Source organism: Stylophora pistillata, chromosome 3, assembly GCF_964205215.1.
Source record: "Stylophora pistillata chromosome 3, jaStyPist1.2, whole genome shotgun sequence".
Classification (NCBI taxonomy): Eukaryota; Metazoa; Cnidaria; class Anthozoa; order Scleractinia; family Pocilloporidae; genus Stylophora; species Stylophora pistillata.
Genome location: NC_142521.1, coordinates 36,817,475 through 36,840,964, shown reverse-complemented (window position 1 = coordinate 36,840,964; position 23,490 = coordinate 36,817,475). Strand labels below are relative to the sequence as shown.

At 41.5% G+C, this 23,490-nt stretch overlaps 1 protein-coding gene and 1 pseudogene across 1 annotated transcript; one reads left to right on the top strand and one right to left on the bottom strand.

The window, feature by feature from the left end:
- Window positions 1-1,667: 1,667 nt before the first annotated feature.
- Window positions 1,668-23,093, bottom strand: LOC148735906 (NLR family CARD domain-containing protein 4-like). The gene is made up of 10 exons (XM_088753010.1): window positions 22,117-23,093; window positions 21,551-21,846; window positions 12,483-13,229; window positions 12,149-12,233; window positions 11,779-12,016; window positions 10,379-10,492; window positions 9,934-9,996; window positions 9,258-9,320; window positions 5,213-8,460; window positions 1,668-1,883 (listed from the first exon to the last, which is right to left on the bottom strand). Exons 3-10 carry the CDS (start codon window positions 13,214-13,216, stop codon window positions 1,740-1,742), a joined length of 4,689 nt encoding a protein of 1,562 aa, XP_088609136.1. The 5' UTR covers window positions 13,217-13,229; window positions 21,551-21,846; window positions 22,117-23,093; the 3' UTR covers window positions 1,668-1,739.
- On the top strand, window positions 13,579-19,229 carry LOC148735907 (uncharacterized; annotated as a pseudogene).
- Window positions 23,094-23,490: the final 397 nt, after the last annotated feature.

Sequence of the window (23,490 nt, the reverse complement as noted above, 5' to 3'; positions counted from 1 at the left end):
CGGCATACTTTTCTACATATTTACTTTCTCCAGAGGAAGTTGAAACGATCGCGTTCAAAGAAATTATGCAGAGAAAGTTATCATTAGCAGCTAAATAATTTTTAAAATGTAAATAGTGTGGAAAACTTCTGATGGATTTTAAGAAGTTTTCTGGGACAGAAGCAGAAGAGTGTCCCTTCCCAAGTATTACAACATGGTGAACACATGAAAGAAATGCAGAATGCACTGCTGGTCTGTCTGAGGCTGGACACCAAAACAAACAATCGACACAGAATAGAATAAACGCGTGTTGTTCATCAGACAAATCATAGCGAGAAGGCGTCTTGGTGAACTTGTAATTTGTGAGACCTTCTTTCTCTCCGAGATACTTTAGATGATGAAAAACAATCCCGGCAGCTTCTGAGGACAACTCAGAAACGAATTTTAGAACTTCAGCCATCTTCCTTAATTTTTCAAACGTATCCACTCCTGACAGGCAGGTTACAGTTCCATTCTTCTTAACCGTCAGTGCTTGAACGATGAACCGGGCGGTGAGAAACTCATGGACGGACTTATAAAGAATATGAATGATCTTCTCACGGTTCATAGCGGAAAGTTTGGAAAGTTGGAAAAAACCGATATGTATTAGCTTTTCGAACAGATCACCATTTCTAAATTTGCTGAAGTTAAAACGAAGGCGATCTTCCAAAAGCGCGTTATATGCATGTTTTCCTATTTTGGAAAGTTCCTCTTGATATTCATATATGCTTTTATCTAAACATACTTGAGGTATAAAGAAAATGATTTAGAGACTGAATAAATGCAATGAGTAAGTAATTATCATGTAACGAGGTCCTACTCAGGAGGGGAGTGAGATATAAAAGCTGCTCTGTGTTTCACTAAAACACCCCGACTGTCTTTCCTGTGTCATCAATGGCAGATTATTAAGGATATAGAGTTTTACTGTTTGGTAGAAATACAAAAGTGGTAGCAGTTTTCCGGAAGGATATAATCAAAGGGCTGCATGCCTTTTCGGTACTACGTGGTAAATAAAAGGGAAGAGTTTGGATCTTCTTTGCAGAAACAAATTATTAAGTGCATGTACTTCCCCTTCCCTCAGAGCCAGTGGCTAAATAGTCCACCAGTCACAGGAGTCTCCCGCAGTTCAGTGGTAAAAGCATAAAAAACAACATTAACTTGGCAGCACGAAAGCCAAATGGTTGCCCTTGAAGTTTATCAAAACAAATCCCATAAAAGTTGGGTTGTCGAGCAACAGGCCCAGCAAAAATCTTAAATTGACCGCCATTTCAACGCCGTTAGAAAGTGCGTCCATCACAACCTGTGCAGTCAAAAGTTCGTTACGACGCGGTCAGCCTGGACACTAGCAAAATTAGGCCCAACGGATATCCCTACGATATGAATGATTCGGTCAGAAATAAATACCAACCCACAAGTGGAGTGAATATTTTGCTAAACGGCTATTTCCAACTGTAGCCAATGTTTAGCAAAACAGCAAGCCAAGTTTCGATTCAAGGGGAAGTATTTAAGTGTGTTTTTCGAGGGATTTTGGCGAGAGTGTGTGAGGCAGAAGTTTCCTTCCTTCCCTTTTACTTGGTGGTGCAAGGACGTTGAGCTGAAACACAGCAAAACGGCCTGAAATCGCGAAAAGAACAGCACAGACTACTCTGTACGAAGGTAAGACTTTATTTCTTTCATTATTTCAACAACTTTATATTTACGGAGCTCAAAAGCAAGTCCAACTAAACCACTATACAACCTCTACAATAATCCACGTGACAGAGCCTGGGCCGCCTGTGATCTTTTCTGAATCTTATTCCTTTTTCTTTAAGCTCAGCTTTTGTACAAAGTCGGTGGATGTACCTCTCCCCTGTATATTCCTGCTCCTATCACAAGAATAAAGGGCAACAATATCAACTACAGCACCAATAATGTGTAACACTCAACTTGCATTTTCAGGCAAGATAAATTTTCAAAACACCTGTTTCATTAACTATGTGTAACACTCGACTTACTTTTTCACACACAAGCTAATTACTTGACGCATTCAAATATATTTGTCCAAAAAGCGAGCAGTGAAAGAGAATATTCACTTTTGAATTCAAATAGCTACAAGCGACTGACACTATTTCACAACAGGGAAAATGTTCTTAGATATAAATAACAAACAGCAATGGTCCCTGGCAATTAAATTAAGGCGGTACTTGTGAGACAAACGGATGATTAAATTAAATACTATATTTTTTAAAAGGAAAGAAAACTGTCTAATATCTTCTCAAATTGATATAAATCCGCATACAAAGTATTGGCTATCATTATTTACCCGAGGGGAAATCAAAAGTTTAATAATTTTTTAACCTTTCACACTTACACGCGACGGGTTTTACTCCACAGCATTTCTCCACTAGCAAAACTGTTTGTTTTGCACGAAATTATTTTAATCCCTGTCTACTTACGTTACATCCCTAGGAGCATATATCTATAAAATTAAACACGCACTTCCAAACTTCAGAGGGTACGCTATTTCGTTCATACTCCCTAGGTACGAACAGAGCAAGAATCGTAACACGAATACAAGGTTTACTTCGGGAAAGGAATACAGAATTGTAAGTAAAATTAAAAGATATTTGCTGTTTGAATTAGTTCAGGGACATTACGGCAGAGTGCCTACAAACGATTGTAATTTGTCTGTTTCAGTTTGACTCTATATCCTTCTAGAGAGGAGTGCAGAAGTAAATTCTACGTATTTCCCAAGCTGATGAGGTCTATTACAAGTTCAATACACTGTTACACGACTGAAAGTTAGACAACTCTAGATATTCCTTTTTGATAATCCGAGGTTGTCGTTGTAATGTTTTTCTCTGTTTTACTAGAAGCATAGAGTATTCTTTTCTCTGAAACCGTACCATTCTGACACAACTCCATGTTTGAAGCAAATGCGAGACACCGAGTAAATAATAATGATAAAAAACAAATCAAAAAAAACTTCAAGGTTCACACTTGTGCTCCGCTCAACTTACGCCTCCTAACCTATCATTTCATGCCACACAAGTTAATGGTCTGTTTTTTTTTTTTTTTATATATAAGAAGGATAATGCAGCATTTCCGTATTCCTCGAAGCAAACAAAAAACGCCCACACTCTACAGGAAAGGCTAGACGAGCAGCGAATAAGGTAGGCAGATGTTTTATTCTAGTGATCGTAATAAGAGTTTCACATCAAAAAGTTGTTTACGTTCAGCGATGTCACAGAAACATGGGAGGCAGCGTAAAGTGTACACAGAATCAACTCCACGGTGTGTGGTAAATTGAAGTTTAAAACTTATTTTGTTATGATTTACGGGAGACCAAGCAGAAACAAACATACGATAGCAAGTTTAACAACTTCATTATCAACAATGTTGTTCTTTAATTTTTCTTCAAAAGTGAGCTTATACGACGCGAGAGAGACCGATAGGCCCTGATTTCTGACAGAGTTACACAACACGAGCAGAGTAGCCAAAAGAGAAAAGAATCCAACTGATAAATAAGAATAAGGAAACTATTTAAGAGCGAATAAATTATAACACAGTGCCGAGTTTGACTAATGGTCGCGTGTCGCGGATAGCGCGTTTTAAAATGATTTGTTTTGCTTTTTAGTTGTTTATTAGCGGGGTTCTCAAATAAAAACCCAAATAAACACATCCCACAAAAACAACACAAGCCTAAAAATTTCAAAAATTAAACTCCTGATTACCCAAATAAATTTTGTCAGTAAAAAATTCTCACAATTCCTCTTTCCTTGTTTCCCTATGTAAGGCGTAACTACAGAAGATTTCTCTTTCAATATTACCTCAAAAAGAAAACCCAATCAAATGAACTCACAAAGTTTATCAAAAAATATCACCAAGCCTCGTTCCATTAGGACAACTTCATGTACTATACTGGACACTACTGACAGAAAATATGTAGTATTCAAGTCTTGAAAGCTAAATTTGTTTCTTTCTTCATTCAGTTTCGAAAATACTTTTCCGCAAACCATATCCAAACAAGCAACGATGTAACGGAAACATGGAAAGCAGCGTGAGGTGTACACAGAATCCGTTTTACTGTCTGCCAAACTGAGGTTAAAAAATATCATTGCTCAGGATTATTTAATGGACGATTGCAAGACCAAGTTGAGACAGAGACTTACGAGATTCACTCAAGAAAAACTCATTATTTGCAATGTTTGTCTTTGATTTTTCAAAACAAAATAGTGTTATCATGGAGACCTAGGAGACCAGGAGGCTCTACGAGCAACTGACAGAGTTACTCAACACGAGCAAATAATCCAAAGAAGAAAAGAATCCAACTGATAAATGAGTATAAGGAAACCATTCAAGTCCCAGTAAACTATAACACCGTGCCAGTTTCGTTAAAGAAGACAATTACTACACCTTCGACTTTTGTTGAATTATTTCCTATCATCGGCACAAACCTTTAAGACGTGAAGATAGGACAAGAGAATCAACGCGACTTTCACTTAAAAAAACCAATTCGGATTTTAAAAAAGGAAAAAATCCCTTTTGTTCGCTCATTTATATTTATTGGGGTTCACGCTCCCTGATAGCAAAAGCGAATAAATGTCCGCATAGAATGTAGGGAACAACTTCATCGAATTCAAAGCACGTATGGGTTGAACAATCCTTTCTCGTTAAATAATCAAACCCAAATAACAGCATCCCACAATAATAACAGAAGCCGAACAATTTCAAAATTCAAAATTGATCCGAGGAGTTTGGTCAGACAAATATTCTCACAACTCGTCTATTTTTTTCTCTCTCAAGTAAGGCGTAACTACACAAGCAAAGCAAAGGTCAATCGAATGAACTCCCAAAGTTTTCAATTATTGTGTAATCAGGAAATATCAAGTCATTTGGAAGTCCCTAAATTTAATCTTCGTAATCTTTTTCTACAAATCATCTTTGAACAAGCTACGCATGAGCCATAAAAGTACTTAACGTGGGTTTGTTACGGTCTCCATCTACAACATCGGCTCCTAACGTCGCAAAATAGAAAAAGAAAATTCTGAAAACAGTGACTGTTCCTGAAGACTGTATTCTTTCTCACTAAAAATAATCTGATTAATTGAGTTCAAATCAAGTTATTGGAAATATTATCAAGTGCTCTGCTGAAGAGCATCTAAACAAAAATTAGATGCATAACAACTGAGTGAAACAACAAAATGGCACTTACATGGTAATCGGTGTCCACCTTAATGTTTCTCTCATCTACTGCTGTACACAACTCTTCACATTCTGTCCTTGTCATCTGAATACCTGTCAGGGACAGGTACGCCAGCTCAGGAACACTGCTGAGATGTTGGACCAGATCCCTGACCCCACGGCCAAGTAGATTGGAATCTAGATGAAGAAATCTTAGTACTGGTACATACTTTAGAGCATGGGCCAGTGTTGATGCTTCATCTGCACCCATATTTGTATTCCCCAGGCCCAGGTAAGTCAGATAGGATACATTGTTCAGGCTCTTGGCCAGTTCAATAATCCCGTGACCGAAGGCATTGTTGTCTATATTCAGTTCTTTTAAATTTTTTAAGTACTTTAATGAGGCAGCCAGTGCTGATGCTTCATCTTCACCCATATTTGTATTCCTCAGGTCGAGCTTAGTCAGATTGGGTACATTGTTCAGGCTCTTGGCCAGTTCAATAATCCCGTGACCCAGGGCATTGTCGCGTATATTCAGTTTTTCTAACTTGTTGAAGTACTTTAATGAGGCAGCCAGTGCTGATGCTTCATCCTCACCCAGATTTGTATTCCACAAGTTCAGCTTAGTCAGATTGGGTACATTGTTCAGGCTCTTGGCCAGTTCAATAATCCCGTGACCCAAGGCATTGTCGTCTATATTCAGTTCTTCTAAATTTTTTAAGTACTTTAATGAGGCAGCCAGTGCTGATGCTTCATCTTCACCCATATTTGTATTCTTCAGGTCCAGCTTAGTCAGATTGGGTACATTGTTCAGGTTCTTGGCCAGTTCAATAATCCCATGACCCAGGGCATTGTTTTCTATATCCAGTTCTTCTAACTTGTTTAAGTACTTTAATGAGGTAGCCAGTGCCGCACATTCCTTTTCTCCCATTTGTACATCCCACAATACTAATCTCTTCAACTGTGGCACGTGATGAAGACTCTCAGCCAAATGACTCACACCACTGTGTAAAGGCATCAAGGACAGGTCGAGCTCACGCAAATTTGGACAATGCTGCAGTGAGTCAGAGATAAAAGCTTTATACTTTGCTGCTGTATAGTGGTCGAAAACTCTTAATCTGTGGAGATTGTCAGTAAAATTAATTCCGTTAATCGCGCTCTCAATCAATTGAAAGGCTTCCTCCTCCTCCTTCTTCTTCTTCTCCTCCTCCTCCTCCTCGTCCTCCTCCTTCTCCTCCTCCTCCTCCTCTTCCTCCTCCTCCTCCTCCTCCTCCTCCCCTAGTCTACTTGTTATAATTCTAATTCCTCGAGGAGCTGTTACTAAAGGCAACACGTTCTTCAACAGAACAGCTTCCTTAACTGTTTTAACAAGAATGTCAATCTCTCTCACCAGTGACAAACAGTGGTTCTCAGTCAAACGTACATCAATGTTGTTGTTTTCGTTATTTACTAAATTATCCACAGGTGGCTGAGAAGAGCAAACCGGCGCTGATATCAGTTCAGGAAGCAATTCAGAATGAAGAACCTTATCTGTTATGTCAATTAGATAGACAAAGTTTCTCCCCCCGGATTTTTTGAGGAAAGAGTTTCTACCGAGTATATCTGCGTACTTCTGTACATCTTTACTTTCTCCAGAATACGTTAAAAGAACCGCGTTCAAGTCTAACATTATTGATAGAACATCATCGGGAAAATGTTCAAACGGCCACTCATGTACAAAAAATAAATAGTTTGGGAAACTGCTGACAGATTTGAAGAAGTGTTCTACAGCAGCAGTAGACGTGTTTTTTTCCGTAAGTATTACAACATGGTTAACACATGAGAGAAATGCAGAATACACGGCTGTTCTGTCTGAGGCTGGACACAAAAACAAACAATCGACACAGAGTACAATAAACTGCCATTGTTCCTCAGACAAATCATCTTCAGAAGGTGTCTTGGTGAACTGGTAATTTGTGAGACCTTCTTTCTCTCCAACGTCATGTAGATGATCAAAAAGAATCCCGGCAGCTTTTAATGACAACTCACATGCGAATTTTAGCACTTCAGCCATCTTCCTTGATTTCTCAAACGTATCCATTCCTGAGAGGCAGGTGACAGTTCCATTCTTCTTCACGGTCAGTTCTTCGACAACGAACCTGGCGGCGAGAAACTCCTGGACAGACTTATGAAGAAAATAAACGATCTCCTCACGGTTCAAAGCGGAACGTTTGGAAACTTGGAAAAAACCCACATCTATTAGCTTCTCGAAGAGATCACTATGCCCACATTTGCTGAAGTCAAAATGAAGACGGTCCTCCAAAAGAGCATCATATGCAAGTTTTCCTATTTTGTAAAGTTCCTCTTGATATTCATCTATGCTTTTACGTGTTGCGACGTTGTCTGCATCTTTTGTAGCCATGTGATCCAAGAGAGTCTGAATAAATTGTACGTAAATGTGCGCACGAGACGTGGGTAACTGATGCTTTTTCTCTTTCCAGAGAAGACACAACATCAACAACAAAAGCGGTATTTCTGCCAGCTCTTCGAGGTCCTGCTTCTTCAGGTTGTCAAGTAACCCTTCAACGTCCTCCTCATCAGCAAGAATCTTTCTTGCAAACTGTTTCTTTTGTTCCCTGCTATCGAGCCCGTTGATTTCAAACTGAGCATGACTTGGCACTCTAAGCTCATCCTCTTTCACTGGCCGCGTTGTGATCATTACACAACAGTCTCTCAGCTGACCGCCTCTCCAAATCTGGTGAACTGGGGATGACTTTCCACCGCTGTACTCGTCATATCCGTCCAATATAAGCAGCACTTTCTCTTGGTTCTGACGAACATATTCATACAAGTTATTGAGTGCCTTCGGGTCATCAGCAGACAACAGTTCAGCGGTTTTTAACATAGTACAGAGGTCCGGAATATCACAAACGTCTCGCAACTTGATTAACAGTAAAAGAGAAAACTTTCTGAGGATCTCCTTTTTGCCATCTGCCCAATCTACAGCTAATATTTGACTGAAAGTAGACTTTCCTATTCCAGGTCTTCCATACACTAGAATTCGTCTACGGATGGGATGATGTTCGTCACCTTCAAATACTTCACTGATGTCTCCCACCCTTTTTTTCGTCGTCCCGTCAGGTTTTCTGTGATCTTGTAAGAACGTCAACTGTATGTATATGTCATTAATGTGTACCGTGTTGTCTGGGTCCCATGGTGTTATTTTCACTCGACACATGGTGCTGTAAAACTTTCGCAGCTGGTTCTGGCACCATTCCAAAGATTGCATCGCAGAGGAATCTGTAGACAAAAAAAACACCTTCTTAAATTTTTGGTAACTCTCAAATTGAAGAGAACATAATCATTTCTAGACTAGAGTTTTTCATCAGTTTAGAGGCTGCATTTTTATCAACTCTAATTTGTAACTTCAGTAAAACTTACTCTTCAAATCTGGGAGTAAATAGAGTGAATCATATTGTCGTTAGTCATATAATTCTATATTTCCCTTTATCTGGGCATTACGGTCCCCCCTTTACCTGAGCATTATCCCCCCTCAACCCCCCCCCCCCCCGCGGTCTTCGATCCTCCTGTGAAAATGAGGAGTGTGAGCTCATTTCATGAACAGCGGCGGGTAATGTCCTATGGTGAGCCTACTGTTCCGGTACGCGAGACTGAACCAGTGCAAAATCTAATAAGGAAAACACTGTTTTGATGTGTGACAAGTGAAAGAATAGTCAATTTTACAGTTGTGTGCTTGGTTGCGAAGCCTTTGAACGGAAGTGAGGCTAGGGGTGACCTTGTTATGATACAAACCTTGCTACCTTTCAAATGTAAATCACTTTGTTATCATGCTAACTAGATACAGGTCTCTATCACAACAAGGTCACCTTCAGCCTCACTCTGAATCAAAGGCTTGGCAACTAAGTACACAACTGTAAAAGGGCCTATTTACCGTACAACTTTATTTTTAGAAAAACAAATTAGGGAAACCCTTAAATCTTCTGGAAACTGCGCAATCCTTGAAGCCTCCTGTCTGAAACTCAGAAGCTGAATGCAGATTCTAAAAGTTATAAACTGAAGTCCTATGCGATAAGTACCTTTCAGCTTTGAGCGCTGTTTGTCCTGTTTCAGTGACTCGCTTGATGACTTCCTCTTTCCACCTGGCAAAAATTAAGTAAAGTAATTAAGCACGAAAGACAGTTCAATTGTACATGTACAATTATGCAGAAGGCATGAAGGCAGAAAGCATGAATTAACCCAATTTTTTTACACAATCTGCCAAGAGGAAGTCAGCGAGAAACACGCCAACCTCGGAGCAGACACATATAGCATGAATGACAGCTTAAAGTCAAAAGTATTATGTTCTGTGTGTATTACTTTAGTTATTTAGCTTCATATAAAATAGAATTATTAATATTGTCATTAGTCAGATTATTCTACTTTTCTATTGATCTGAGCACTACACTGTTTTATTCTTTGACTCCATTTGCACCGCATTCTCCAGTATAGTCTTAGATTCTCCCGTGAAAATGAGGAGTGCGGGCTCATTTCACGAACAGGGCGGGTAATTCATCTGATGGTGAGCTTAATGTTCCGGTGCACGAAAATGAATTAATGCAAAATCTAATAAGGATTATACTGACTTTGATCTGTGTAAAGTGATATGGTTCACTGCAAAACTTTATCTTTAGAAAACAAAATCATGGAAAACGTTAAACCTTATAGAAACTGTGCAATCCTTGAATTCTGAAGTCCCTGCAATAAAAAAAGTACCTTTCAACTTTGAGTGCTTTTTGTCCTTGTCCATTGACCCGCTTGGTGACTTCCTCTTTCCACCTTGTAAAAATAAGTACTGTAACTAAACATGTTGTCCATCAGTTAAAATATCTTTAAGAAAACAAAACCAAATAGAAAGAGTTTACAAAGCCACATACCGTTTGGGACCGACGGAACATGCCATCACAAGTGGTTTAAACTACTGATATTTGAACACTGAGTCCTAACCTTGACTGGAAAGCTCTATTATTGAATCAGTGTCGCTGTAGAGGTTATACAAATGCAGAACTGGGAGGAATTTAACACGTGTGTGATTCTCCTTACCTCTGCCCGAGAAATTCAACATTTTTGAATGCTGAATTTTAACTGCAGTCTGTTAAAACTTAAAAAACTGCAGCCTATGCTATAATTGGTCTAAAAGACTCTTCATTCAAATATATACCTGCTATTTTGTCAGACGAGGCTTGTGACTGATGGGAAGAGTGGGCACTAGAAGAAGATGGCTGTACCGGAACGTCTTTACTCGGTGCTGAAAGTTGTCTGTCAGTTGAATTATCTTCCAGAACAGAAAACCAAACAGACAGCAGTTAGACAGCCTCGTGAGGTTAGGAAAAGAACATGGCACTACATTTAGTTCAAACCACCATCATTCTAAAACTGTGTCCTAACCTTGCTTGCTAAGCTATTTGCTGAAACAAATGTGGGTGGAAGATTTCTACAAATGCAAATCTACGTAAGTGAGGAGTTGGTGCCATGCATTTAATCTCTTCTACCTCTGCCTAGAAATTGAACATTTTCCGTACACTAAGGAGAAGCACCATGCTGTAATTGGGCCAAAATTACTACTCTTGGAAGTCTTAACAGACATACTGTGAATTTGTAGACAATGACAGTGGCTCAAGTGATGGAAGTAATATAGCACTTTACTGTCTTTATGTCATCAATGATAATTTGGTTTCATCAACTCAGTTGATAACATAAAATAGCCACCGTAAAGAGTTTCTAAAACTCACCTTTTGAGAGTTCGCCCTTAGTGTGACCGCACAGAGAAATGTGGATGGTGTGTGGTTTATATCATGGGGGTGCAGTAGGGGAGCTTACAACACAGGAGATTCTACATGTAAATGTCTACATCATTCTACAGTTGAATTATGGGGGTCAGAGGTCTTCTTTCCCGGGGGACAAAATTTTTCAAAAAGTTTAAAAGCATTCCACCATCAATCTTGAGCAGATTCAAAACCCGCACGGATAATAACCCGCACGGATAATAACCTGCACAGATAATAACCCGCACGGATAATAACCAGCACGGATAATAACCAGCACGGATAATAACCCGCACGGATAATAACCCACACGGACAATAACCCACACGGACAATAACCCGCACGGACAATAACCCGCACGGATAATAACCCGCAAGGATAATAACCCGCACAGATAATAACCCGCACGGATAATAGCCCGCACGGATAATAACCCACACCGAGAATAACCCACATGGATAACCCGCACGGATAACTTAGAGCTCCTGTATGTTGAGTTGAGGTAAACGTCATTATTTAATTTGTCAGCTTTTGCTAACTCACCAGAACATCTATCAACAAAGCAAGTGAAAATTGCTGACAAACATGTAACATTTCTGATCCAAGAGCTGTTCTCATTGATCAGCACATGATGATAAATCATTAATCATGTTTTTAATTCAGTTTAGGTAGAGACTTTGGTGATTCGGTTCCAGCAAATTCATTTAAAACAAAACTAAACAGCATACAAGGACAGCTAGTAACTGCAGGCAAATAAACTGTAACCATGAAAACAAAGTAATGCTAATCTGTTTACCTTTGTAATGTGGCCAATCATCAAAAATGCTGCTTTTATTTAGAATGCTGACAACAAGAGAGGCTGCTGTGACACTGGCGAATGTTTTCCAGCTTTCTTTTACTTCAGATCCATCTGCGTAACCTGAAATACCCTTGACGACAACCCACTCCATTTTCAGATCATGTGCTGCACTGTAAACTCCTGAGACAAGAAATGACAAGCTTTCATAAATACCACAACAACTTTGCCCCAACATCTATTGCTTTTTACCTTTACCTTTGTTATCAAAGATTTGTAGGAAACTGGAGACATATTTTGGAAAGTCACCCTGCATATATAATGCTGCAGAGTTAGTCCCTCCAGCAACAACTTCTCTCAGTTTCCACACCATTGGGATATTAAAACTGTAACTCTTACTCTCTCTACATGTACATGAAATGCTAGTTAGTTCATCAGTATTGGCATCTCTACTTCTGGGTGTAGAGACATATTGTGAGAGTAAAGCATCCCAGTCAAAACTATGACACGATGACTTCAGCCCAAGTCTTGACCCCAGACCTTTTGACCTGAAGTCCAGTAAGTTGACAATCAAGCCAGTGCATCTCTCATCACCAGCAGGAAAATTTACCCTCCACAACTGATATTATTAAAGTAAAAACTCTCTTTTCAATGATTAAATTATATCCCATTATCTCTGTCATTATACTGTCAATAACATTTACTTCAAATAGAAAGAGATCTCACCCTCCCCTTCTGTTTCAATTGCAATTGCTACAGGAAATGACTTCACAAGTTGGCCATTGCGCCTCTCAGCTTGTACAAGTTCAGAACCACTCAAAATCTCACCACGGTGAACTTCAACTTTTCTTTCTTTAGGATATTCTAGGGGTGGATTCCAACCAAAACCTGCACATTTAATGAGATCAGCAATGTCTTTGCTGACAGGAGCTGTGAAACCACAAAATTCCATGCGATCCTTTGTAAACTTCTGATAGGGATAGGTGGTGAGTTTTTCTGATAGAACCACATCCCCCAGCTTTGTTGTTTCCTGATTCATACCACTACAGTGGCCCACAGAAAAGACAGCCTTTGGTCTCAACTGGGTGACAGCATTTTTTACAACAGTCAAAGAACCACCAGGAGCTTTAGAACCCTCTGCGCATCTCATCAAAGCAACTTTCAGTTTAACATCTTGATCTTCACCAATGCTGCCAAAGTATACATGACCAAGCCCTTTACAATAGCTTGTGAATGGATCAACAATGTAATAGTAGCAACTTAAGAACTCACAGTCCTTCACTGTTAACAACAGAATGTCAATTGGGAGTTCAACATCTTTCCAATCTTTAAAAGTCTGGGTTAGTTCACTTATCTCTGGAAGATTAATACTGATCTTTGGTGGGTCACCGTAACTGTTCTTTGAACTACTCTGTTCAGTTCTCACAGTTACTGACATTGTCAATCAGCTTCTGGAAAAGAAAAAAAGGAAAACTGAATTATGCAAAGCATCAAAAGGCAATGTCTAGTTTACCATAATTATTATTTGAGCTTGATAACCTGTGCCCAGCATAACATCTTGCCTCTTTCCTCAGCTTTCAATTGATTCAGCTGTAAAAGTTTATTCATTTCTGAAGTCACTTGAAGGATTACAATAGAAAATCAAAGTACCAAAACTTTGCTTTTGAACTACACTCATTTTGATAATCTCCCATCAAGACTTGGAAAGTGATAGGTTCAAGCAAGAGAAACTTGATGAAGACCCAAGTAATCTAACAATGTAACACATCTCATTTTGCAAATAAATAAGGCTCAAATTGCCTTCTGAAATATCAACGCCAGTACCGGTCAGCGGTATCTGGGTTGAGCATGCGCTTTGAACGGCTTCTCCTCGTGGCGTCGGCCATATTGTTTGTTACTCGTTCGGAGTCTAGTTTTCCTGTTGTGATTAAAGCCTTTCACTATCGGGACGTGCCTTGGTTCATTGTGTTAACTCCCCTACCGGCGTGGTGGCAGTGTTCGGTTCTACCCAGGCCATATTTTCGCCGAAGAACGCTATTTTTCGCCTCGTCCACGTGAGCCAAAACAGTGTATCCTTCGCCGTGTCAACACGTTCCAGAGCCCTAAACGTGAATTATGGCTGCAACACACCGTGCAACGAAGCAGTGGTGCCTCTCCAAAGTGGAATCTATCAATTCCTTCGAAAACTGGAAGCAAAACCTCATTTACACTCTTTCTTTGGACAGCAACTTCGCCCCCTTCCTCGCAGATGGATTCACATGGTTAAAAAAGACCAGGGGCCAGCCGCTTTGAGGTCTTCAAAACGATGGCGAATCAGTGCCATTAGCTCGTCGCCTAACAGCCCGCCAAAAAGTTAACTTCCTCGAGCTGATGTTAGGACAGATCGCCAACTATTGTCCAATTATCTCTCGAAATACTCTGGTGAAAAACTCTACATCCCTCGAGTTCATCTGGCAAACCATCAGGCAGCACTTTGGTTTCCAAGTCACTGGGGCTCAGTTCATTGACTTTTCCGAAATACACCTGGCTGCTGATGAGCGCCCCGAAGATCTGTACCAGCGCCTCACAGCATTCGTAGAAGATTCATTGCTACGTGCCAACGGCTTAACCCACAATGGCCAAGCAGTGCAGGAGGATGAGGAGTTAACACCTACACTCGAAAACTTTGTGGTCCTCACTTGGTTACGCCTCATTCACCCCAGTCTCCCACGACTGGTTAAGCAGCGTTATGGTACAGAGTTGAGATCCCGTACTCTTGCCTCGATCAAACCTGAGATCTCGCAGGCCCTCAATTCCTTACTCGAGGAAATCCGCACGTCGGATGATGCCAGAATCCTGCGTGCTGCTGTTGCAGATGATTTTCGTCGCCCTCGTCAGAGTAACAGGGGTGTTCCTAGAGCCCGTCCCAGACAACCCCGCCAAGACAAGGTCTGTCCTCTATGTAAACAGGTTGGCCGTTCTATGACAAACCACTTCCTCAGTCAGTGTACCTTCCTCCCCGACAGTGACAGGCGTTTCATGGTGAAAGCACGACAGATCGCCGGCATCCTTGACAATGACCAAGAAACTGAGACCAGTCCTGATTCTGATTCACCAGACCCTGACACAACATTGCCAGGCCCGGAGATGGTGGCCTACCGTGTGCAGACCCGCCTGTCCCCTTACATGGATGTCTTTCATGATCATCGAGTCGTGCGCGTCACCCTCGACAGCGGTGCAACTGGAAATATGATACGCCATTCAACCGCGAAACACCTCGGCTGTCCGATAATCTCAAGTGCCCAGTCCGTCCAACAGGCTGATGGCTCGTCTCAGCTCCAGGTGATAGGAGAAATTCGTACCACCTTCACCCGGGACCACACAAACTTCGCGTTTGAAGGTCTCGTAGTTGAGAATCTTGATGTTGAGGTACTTGCCGGTACCCCCTTTATGGAGACGAATGACATCGCTGTCCGACCCGCTAAGAGAGAGGTACTACTAGGCAATGGCTCCGTCTACACGTATGGGTCCAAATCTCCACCCAGCCCTCATGCAACCGCACGTAGAGCATTTGTCCTACGTGCCCCTGCTCCATCCCAGACAGTGTGGCCTGGAGAGTTCATGGAAGTACGTCTACCAGACGATGCACCTTCTGACTCGGAGTACGCACTAGAGCCTCGCATCGACGCACCCAGTGCACACAATCTGAAGCCATCCCAGTTGTGGCCACAACCTGGTGTCGTTTCCAGCGTTGCCCGAGCCATACGGATTCCTAACCTATCAAGCGTACCCCGCACTCTCAAGCGCCACGAACACTTCTGCCAAGTCATCCCTGTTTTTGAGCCTCCCGAAGTCCCATCATCACCCCCACCTACTGCTCAGCGTCCGTTGCCACCCTCCAGTACAAGTTACTCTGCATCCGTTCAGGTTGATCCAGACAACACCCTCCCCCAAACCGTTCGTGCAGACTTCCAATCACTACTTACAGAGTACGACACTGTATTTGACCCGCAATTCCCCGGGTACAATGGAGCCGCTGGCGCATACAAGGCCTAAGTCAACATGGGTCCTGTCGAACCTCCTCAACGGAAGGGTCGCCTCCCCCAATACGCACGGGATAAGCTCATCGAGCTCCAGGAAAAGTTTGACGACCTAGAGAATCTTGGAGTCTTCCGCCGCCCCGAAGATGTGGGTATCACCATTGAATACCTCAATCCATCTTTCCTTGTAAAGAAGCCTAATGGTGGTTCCCGTCTCGTCACCGCCTTTTCTGATGTGGGCAGATACAGCAAACCACAACCATCCCTGCTACCCGATGTTGACTCCACGTTACGGCTCATCGCCCAATGGTCACACATAATTGTCACTGACCTTACAAGTGCTTTCTACCAGATCCCTTTAGCCAAAGAGTCCATGAAGTACTGCGGTGTCGCCACCCGCTTTAAAGGTGTACGGGTGTATGCCCGCTCCGCTATGGGAATGCCTGGCTCAGAGACTGCTCTAGAGGAGGTTATGTGCCGTGTTCTAGGCCCCTTACTTCAAGATGGAGCCGTGGCCAAGATCGCCGATGATTTATACTGCGGGGGCAACACCCCTCAAGAGTTACTCCACAACTGGAAGAGGGTCCTGCAAGCTCTTCACAAATGCAACCTGCGTTTGTCAGCCCACAAGACCATAATCAACCCCAAGTCAACCACTATCCTTGGTTGGATTTGGTCTGCCGGTACCCTGTCTGCCAGTGCCCACCGCCTCAACACCCTCGCCGCGTACCCTGTGCCAAACACCGTTGGTCGTTTGAGATCGTTCATTAGTGCGTACAAAGTCCTGTCTCGTGTTATCCCACGGTGCTCTAGTTATCTAACCCCGCTCGATGCCGTCACGGCTGGACGTACTTCACAAGAATCCATCACCTGGTCTGATAGTCTCAGGGCTGCATTCCATAATGCTCAGAAGGCCCTATCCTCAGCCCTCTCTATCACCTTACCTAGACCTGAGGACCAACTATGGCTCGTCACTGATGGTGCAGTTAAGGACCCAGGAATAGGTGCCACCCTCTATGTGACGCGCAACAACAAGCTACACATCGCCGGTTTTTTCAGCGCTAAGCTGCGGGGCACTCAGACAACATGGCTTCCATGCGAAGTAGAAGCCCTCTCCATCGCTGCTGCTACAAAGCACTTCAGTCCATACCTCATCCAGTCATCCAATAAAGCCTGTATCCTAACGGACAGTAAGCCATGCGTCCAGGCTTATGAGAAGCTATGCCGCGGCGAGTTCTCCGCAAGTCCTCGCGTATCTACTTTCCTGTCAGTTGTCAGCCGCTACCAAGCCTCAGTGCGACACGTCTCCGGCGCCTCTATCCTCCAGTCAGACTTCGCAAGTCGAAATGCTGCCCCTTGTGAGAATGAAACCTGTCAGATTTGCCTGTTTATCGCCTCAACCAGAGATTCTGTTGTCCGAGCCGCGACTGTCCAGGACATCCTCCAAGGCAATGCCCGCCTCCCTTTCACCAGCCGTCCGGCCTGGTTGGCCATACAGTCTGAATGCCCAGACCTACGCCGCACGCACGCACACCTTGTCCAAGGCACAAGGCCTTCCAAGAAGCTCACAAACATCAAGGACGTCAAACGCTATTTGCAGGTCGCCTCAATCGCAAGTGATGGCCTGCTCGTCGTCCAACGTCATGATCCCTTGTCACCGACCAGAGAGTGTATTATTGTCCCGCGCCAGGCCTTGGATGGCCTCTTGACAGCCCTTCACATTCAGCTCAGCCACCCTTCTTGTCACCAGTTCAAAATGGTTGCCAAACGTTATCTGTTTGCCCTCGACCTGGACAAGGCAGTCTCCCGTGTTTCTGATGGATGCCACTCCTGTGCAGCAATTCAGAGATCACCAACAGCACGAATTGACCAGTCCACTTCGCCTCCACCTGAAGCTATTGGGCAGTCCTTTGCGGCAGATGTCATAAAACGTTCTCGCCAACTTATCTTTGTACTCCGTGAAACAGTGACCTCTTACACGTCCAGTCTCTTTCTTGAGAACGAACGCCACCAAACTTTGCGTGATGCCATTATAAAGCTTTGCGTGGAAATGTGCCCCATGGATGGTCCACCTGCTGTGATCCACACCGACCCTGCACCCGGATTCAAGGCCCTTGTCAATGATTCACTCTTAAAGAAACACAGAATCACAATTGAGCTTGGCCATGCCAAAAATCCCAACAAGAACCCCGTTGCAGAGAGAGCAGTCCAGGAATTGGAGAATGAGCTGTTACGTCAGGAGCCTCTCGGTAGTTCTGTCTCTCCCCTCACCCTTGCCATAGCCACTTCAGCCTTAAACTCACGTATCCGTTCAAGAGGGCTTTCCTCTCGAGAAATGTGGACCCAGCGGGATCAGTTCTCAAACAAGCAGTTACCCCTCGCAGATGACCACATAATTTCCCTCCAGCATGAGCAGCGTCTCTCCAACCATCCTCACAGTGAACGTTCCAAAGCTCCTGTGCAGTCAAGGCATCCTACCCCCCTGATCGATATTGGTGATCTTGTGTACCTTCATTCTGACCTCAACAAGTCTCATGCTCGTGACCGCTATCTCGTTGTAGCCATTGATCCTCCATTCTGCAACATCAAAAAGTTCATTGGATCCCAGTTGCGAAGTTCATCGTACCATGTCAAGCTATCTGAGTGCTTCAAGGTCCCATCTGACTTGGGTGATCCCTTCCGTGCCTCTCCGACCCTGCGCAAACACGACTCTGATTCTGACGACGAAGATGGTCCTACTACAACGACTCACCCTCCACCCTCTTTGCCTGCCATCCCTGAGGCCATCGCAGCTTCCACACACCCACCAGTTGTCAACCCTCAGTCTTACAGTCCAGCCCCTGCCTCTCCCGTTGACCATACCACGGATGATTTCGCTACACAGTCGCCCTGCCCTAATCCTTCCCCACTGGAGTATGCAGCCACCTCCGCGGTGCCTTCTCCGCCTGCCCTACGGAGATCATCGCGCACCCGCCGTCCTCCTTCTCGTTTCGCAGATTATGACACTGAACTTTGAACACCGAACTTTGAACACTGAACTTTGACTCGCCCGTGCGTGTCAATTTGTTAGTTAGTCTTAAGTGTATTTTAAATTGTTTTTAGTTCTTGTTTCTCCTTAAAAAAAAAAAAAGAAAGAAGTCACGCCAGTACCGGTCAGCGGTATCTGGGTTGAGCATGCGCTTTGAACGGCTTCTCCTCATGGCGTCGGCCATATTGTTTGTTACTCGTTCGGAGTCTAGTTTTCCTGTTGTGATTAAAGCCTTTCACTATCGGGACGTGCCTTGGTTCATTGTGTTAACTCCCCTACTGGCGCAAAAGCACAGAACTCACTCAAAAGCATTTTGATAGACTCATTGAAGGACTGGAGAGAGTGACACCAAAAGCTTACAACTTTTTGGAAAAAGCTGGTGGTGCTGATGAAGAAGGTTTAAAAAATAATGAAAGAATGAACAAAATTGCCAAAAGTAAGTGAACAGGAAAAAAAACCAACAAACCAACAAGGACAAGTTCATCTTTAAGAAGCAGAAGCTCAATACTGCAGACACATTCTGACTTCTGATGTACCCTTACTGGCTATCAAATCTGGCCAAGGTCAAGCCTATTACCTAGTTGTCATTATGCCACCTATTGAAACTCACATTCTAAGATTGCTTGGAATGATCAACTATCTGGGCAAGTTTGTCGTGGATAGTTTTTTCTGATATGTCAGAATCTCCAAGGAGCCTTCAACCAATTAAGCTCACTTAATTGTCAAATCCATGAAGAAAGCTTTCACAAATACAGCAAGATGATTTCTGAGCCACCACTACTCTGCTGGGTAGATGAAAAGGAAAAAATTGAAAAGCAACTGTGGCCTGGGTGCAGTTTTACTTCAAGCTGGTAGACTGTGGCTTTGCAAAGTTGAACAATGACTCAGACAGAGCAGAGATCTATACAGATATAGAATAGGTGCCCTGTATCAGTGTTTGGTTGCACAAGATTTTATCTCTATCTGAGTATCTCCTCCATACATAAGAAAATATTAAATAAGAGATAACCTTAGCCAAAAGCATTATAATAGTGCACCCACTCCAAAAGTACCACTTCAGTCTCGTTTACAGAGTAGAACTCAGATGTTCTTCAGTCAATCAATCAATCAGTCAGTCAGTGATTCAGTCAGTCAGTCAGTCAGTCAATCAATCAATCAATCAAGTTTATTGTGTTTATGTGAGGCATGGTTACCCAGTTGCCTGAGCCAGAGGCTCATGTATAAAACGGAAGACTATAGAAACTATGTACAAATAATGCTATAAATACGAGGATAAAAAAATCAGTTAAAGTTAAATTGAATGTATAGTGGTAAGAAGGGAAATATGAGAAATACATGTACAAATAAACGATAATAACTACAGACAAGAGTTGTATTGACAGCTGGGTCCTAATGTGCTGAAATCAAAAGCCTTGAGCTTACAAATGAACTCACTTATATTATTTGATTTTTTATATCACCACCCCTACTTCTTAAGTTATCTCTGGTTTGGGAAATTTGGAAGAAGTTTTTAAGTATTCTGGACCATTAGAGTTCCTGCACTTGTACAATAAAATAAGAGAACCATTATAGCGTCTTTGTTCAAGAGACTGGATATCACTCAAGGATAAGATAGTATCATAATCAAGATTGCCGCCTAGATTTAGTAAAGTTTTAAGTGCATATTTGTTGACTGACTCTAGTTTAGAGCTTAAAGTTTTATTCATTCCAATAAGTAGTGGACTGACTTATCCAAGTGAGGAAGCAGGTAAGCCTTGTAAAGTGTTAGAGACACGCTGTGAGGCATCAGTCTTTTGAGTCATCTTAGAGCACCGATCTTGGCATAGACTTTCTTAAGCATGTCGGATATGTGCTCATTGGAAGTCAGTTTGTCATCAATAGTCACCCCAAGAATTTTAAGTGAGTTTGACATGTAATTCCACCTTAGAGTCACCAATGAAGAATTCAGGGACATAAAAGTGACTACCAAGTATCATAACTTGAGTTTAAATACTGTTAACAATGAGATAATTTTGAGGAAACCAGGTGACCACGATGTCAAGGTCCAGGTTTAGCCAGGTTTCCAGGGGTGTTGATGTCATAATTAGATGCATAAGTTGTAGTATCATCAGCATAATCAGACGCAGAGAAGAGATTTGTCTGGCAAACTTTAGGTCATTGAGAAAAAATTTTAAATAACAAGGGACCAAGTGGACTACCTTCAGGTACACTGCATTTGATTGGACGCCATTCAGAGAATAATTTTATGCCATGAAACTTGACCCTTTGTTGACGATCAGTCAAGTATGATTGAAAGATGGCAATAGCATCATAATTCAGACCATAGGCCTGCAGTTTAGCCTATAGTAGATTGTGACATATCAAATCAAATGCTTTAGAAAGGTGAATGGCAATAGTTCCAGTTACATGTACTTTTTTAGACTCAAGAGCCAGTCTCCAATCATCCACAATCTTAAGCAAAGAAGTGCAACAAGAATGGCCTCTCAAGAACCTGGACATATTCAGAGAGAAGTTAGAATTGAAAGCATCATAAAGTTGGTTGTACATAGTCAGTGATACCCCCTGGAATGGAAAATCCTGAGGGGTGGGGGGGCAAATCAAAAAAGGCCCCTGTGGGGGGTATGGATATTTTCTGGAACCACATATTCACCCTTTAAACCCTAAGAGTGATCAGCATCTAATTTCGTATGTACATGAGCATTGATGTCAATAGATTAACACTCACCTTTCAAGTTGCTTCTCCTCTGAGATGATAACAGAAGTTGAATTAAACTCTTCGGTACTTGTTTTCCTCTGAATTGAATCAATAATACCATCCACTAGATAAACCACTACTCAGTAGATTGTGTGGCTGATTGTGTTCACACCAATCTACTGGGTGGTGATTAATCTGGTGGACAGCAATGAAATTCAACCAGCTGTGGGAAAAGGAACTGTTTTGTCTGTACACCTAGGTGTCATAAAGCCTGTAGCTGTTGGATTATGGTACTCAATTGGAACTCAGAATATTCTGGAACTTAGCTGTAAGAAGGCAAAACACATATGGATCAACATATCAATCTGGAGTGACTACAGTACACATAAATGCACACATAATAGAAAAGAAAATGGTTTTAAGCTCTTCATCTGAAAGGAGTTTTAAGTGTACTTGAATTTTGGATGCAAAATCAAAAACAGGCTTCTACCTCAGTTGTCACAAACTAGAAATAGTGAGCAAAACAAAAATTCTACAATCAATAGAAAACAGAACTTAAAAAAATTAATACAGTGATGAGGATGTTCAAAACTTACTCAATATTCACAGCAATGTTCATACAGAGTTGTCTCTCACAGTCCGGGTGTTTTTCAATGGATCTCTGTTTATAAAAGTTCATTACAACAAAAAATGATTGCCATTTAGATGTGTATGCATTATTTTCACCCACCTACATACACTGTATAACTATGAAATATATATCAGAAAATAATTCTATAAAGTTAAGATAAAATGGAAAAATACAGTAAGGAACAGGTTCAAGCATGCAACCAGCAGAATCACAGTGTGACTAAATATTTCTTTTTTTTTGTTTTTATAATTACCATCTTCCTCAATCATGTTTACAATTTAACAATATTTAATTAACTAGCTAACTGCTACTGGCTAGGTTTTGACTAAATAATGGTTAGTTTGCAAAGCTGTAGATTAATTACAAGAAATAAAATTATTTTTAACAATCACATGATTGTTTACATGCACAATTACAAAAGTATATTAATAAACTACAAATTAAAAAACTGACTTTAATTATGGATACAGTTCACAAAGGTACATGAATAATTAAGATAACTTATTGTACCAAATGAAGCTTTAAGTTATCAAATTCAAATTGTTGTTAAAAAGATTTCCTTTCTCAAACATTCTTCAAACATATTTAATAGGCCATTTTACAGTTGTGTACTTAGTTACCAAACCTTTGATTTGGAGTGAGGCTGAAGGTGACCTTGTCATGATAGAGACCTGTAACTAGTTAGCATGATAACAAAGTGATTTACATTTGAAAGGCAGCAAGGTTTGTATCATAACAAGGTCACCCTTGGCAACCAAGCACACAACTGTAAAACGGACTATTCAATTTTGTACATAATTCATTCTTGTTAGATTTAAAGGAAATATGCTTTTCAGTTTGATGTTAAGTTAACAACATTACTTAAAGTGGTTCAAATATGGTTTTGTTTCTTTCTACTGACAAGTCCACAAGTACGATGTTCCTTACTAATTAATTAATATTTTGTCATAGACTCCATTCCAAAAACAGATTGGAGAAAAAAGACACTCATAAAAAAATACAAAATATCATTTCTGTGATCTGATAACAGAAGAAGTAGTTGGGGTTAGAAAAATAGCCTACCAGTATTTCTTAAAGTAATTCCTTTGTTTATATAATAGAGTTTTTAAACACTTTGTTCCAAAGGAGCAAACATATAAATGGGATTCATTTGCAGCCTTCAGTGGCACCAGGATGCCTCCAAAACTTGCTTTTGTTTTAAATGAAATTCTTCTCTGTCCTTAGCCTGTTTACTTGGTCTTTCTTATTTTTCTTTTGTAAAAAAAACTAATAACAGTCATGACGTTTGAAATTTTCCAGATCAAGGATAACCTTGAAGTTGGGTGTATAATAGAATGCA

Excerpts from the sequence above, each read along its gene's own strand:
- LOC148735906 (XM_088753010.1), bottom strand. The coding sequence starts at position 13,216 with ATGTCAGTAACTGTGAGAACTGAACAGAGTAGTTCAAAGAACAGTTAC. Across the intron at positions 12,234-12,482 it reads GAGATCTCTTTCTATTTGAA|AAGTAGAGATGCCAATACTG; the intron begins GTAAATGTTATT and ends CTCTACACCCAG. Across the intron at positions 12,017-12,148 it reads ACAGTTTTAATATCCCAATG|ATGTTGGGGCAAAGTTGTTG; the intron begins GTGTGGAAACTG and ends AAAAAGCAATAG.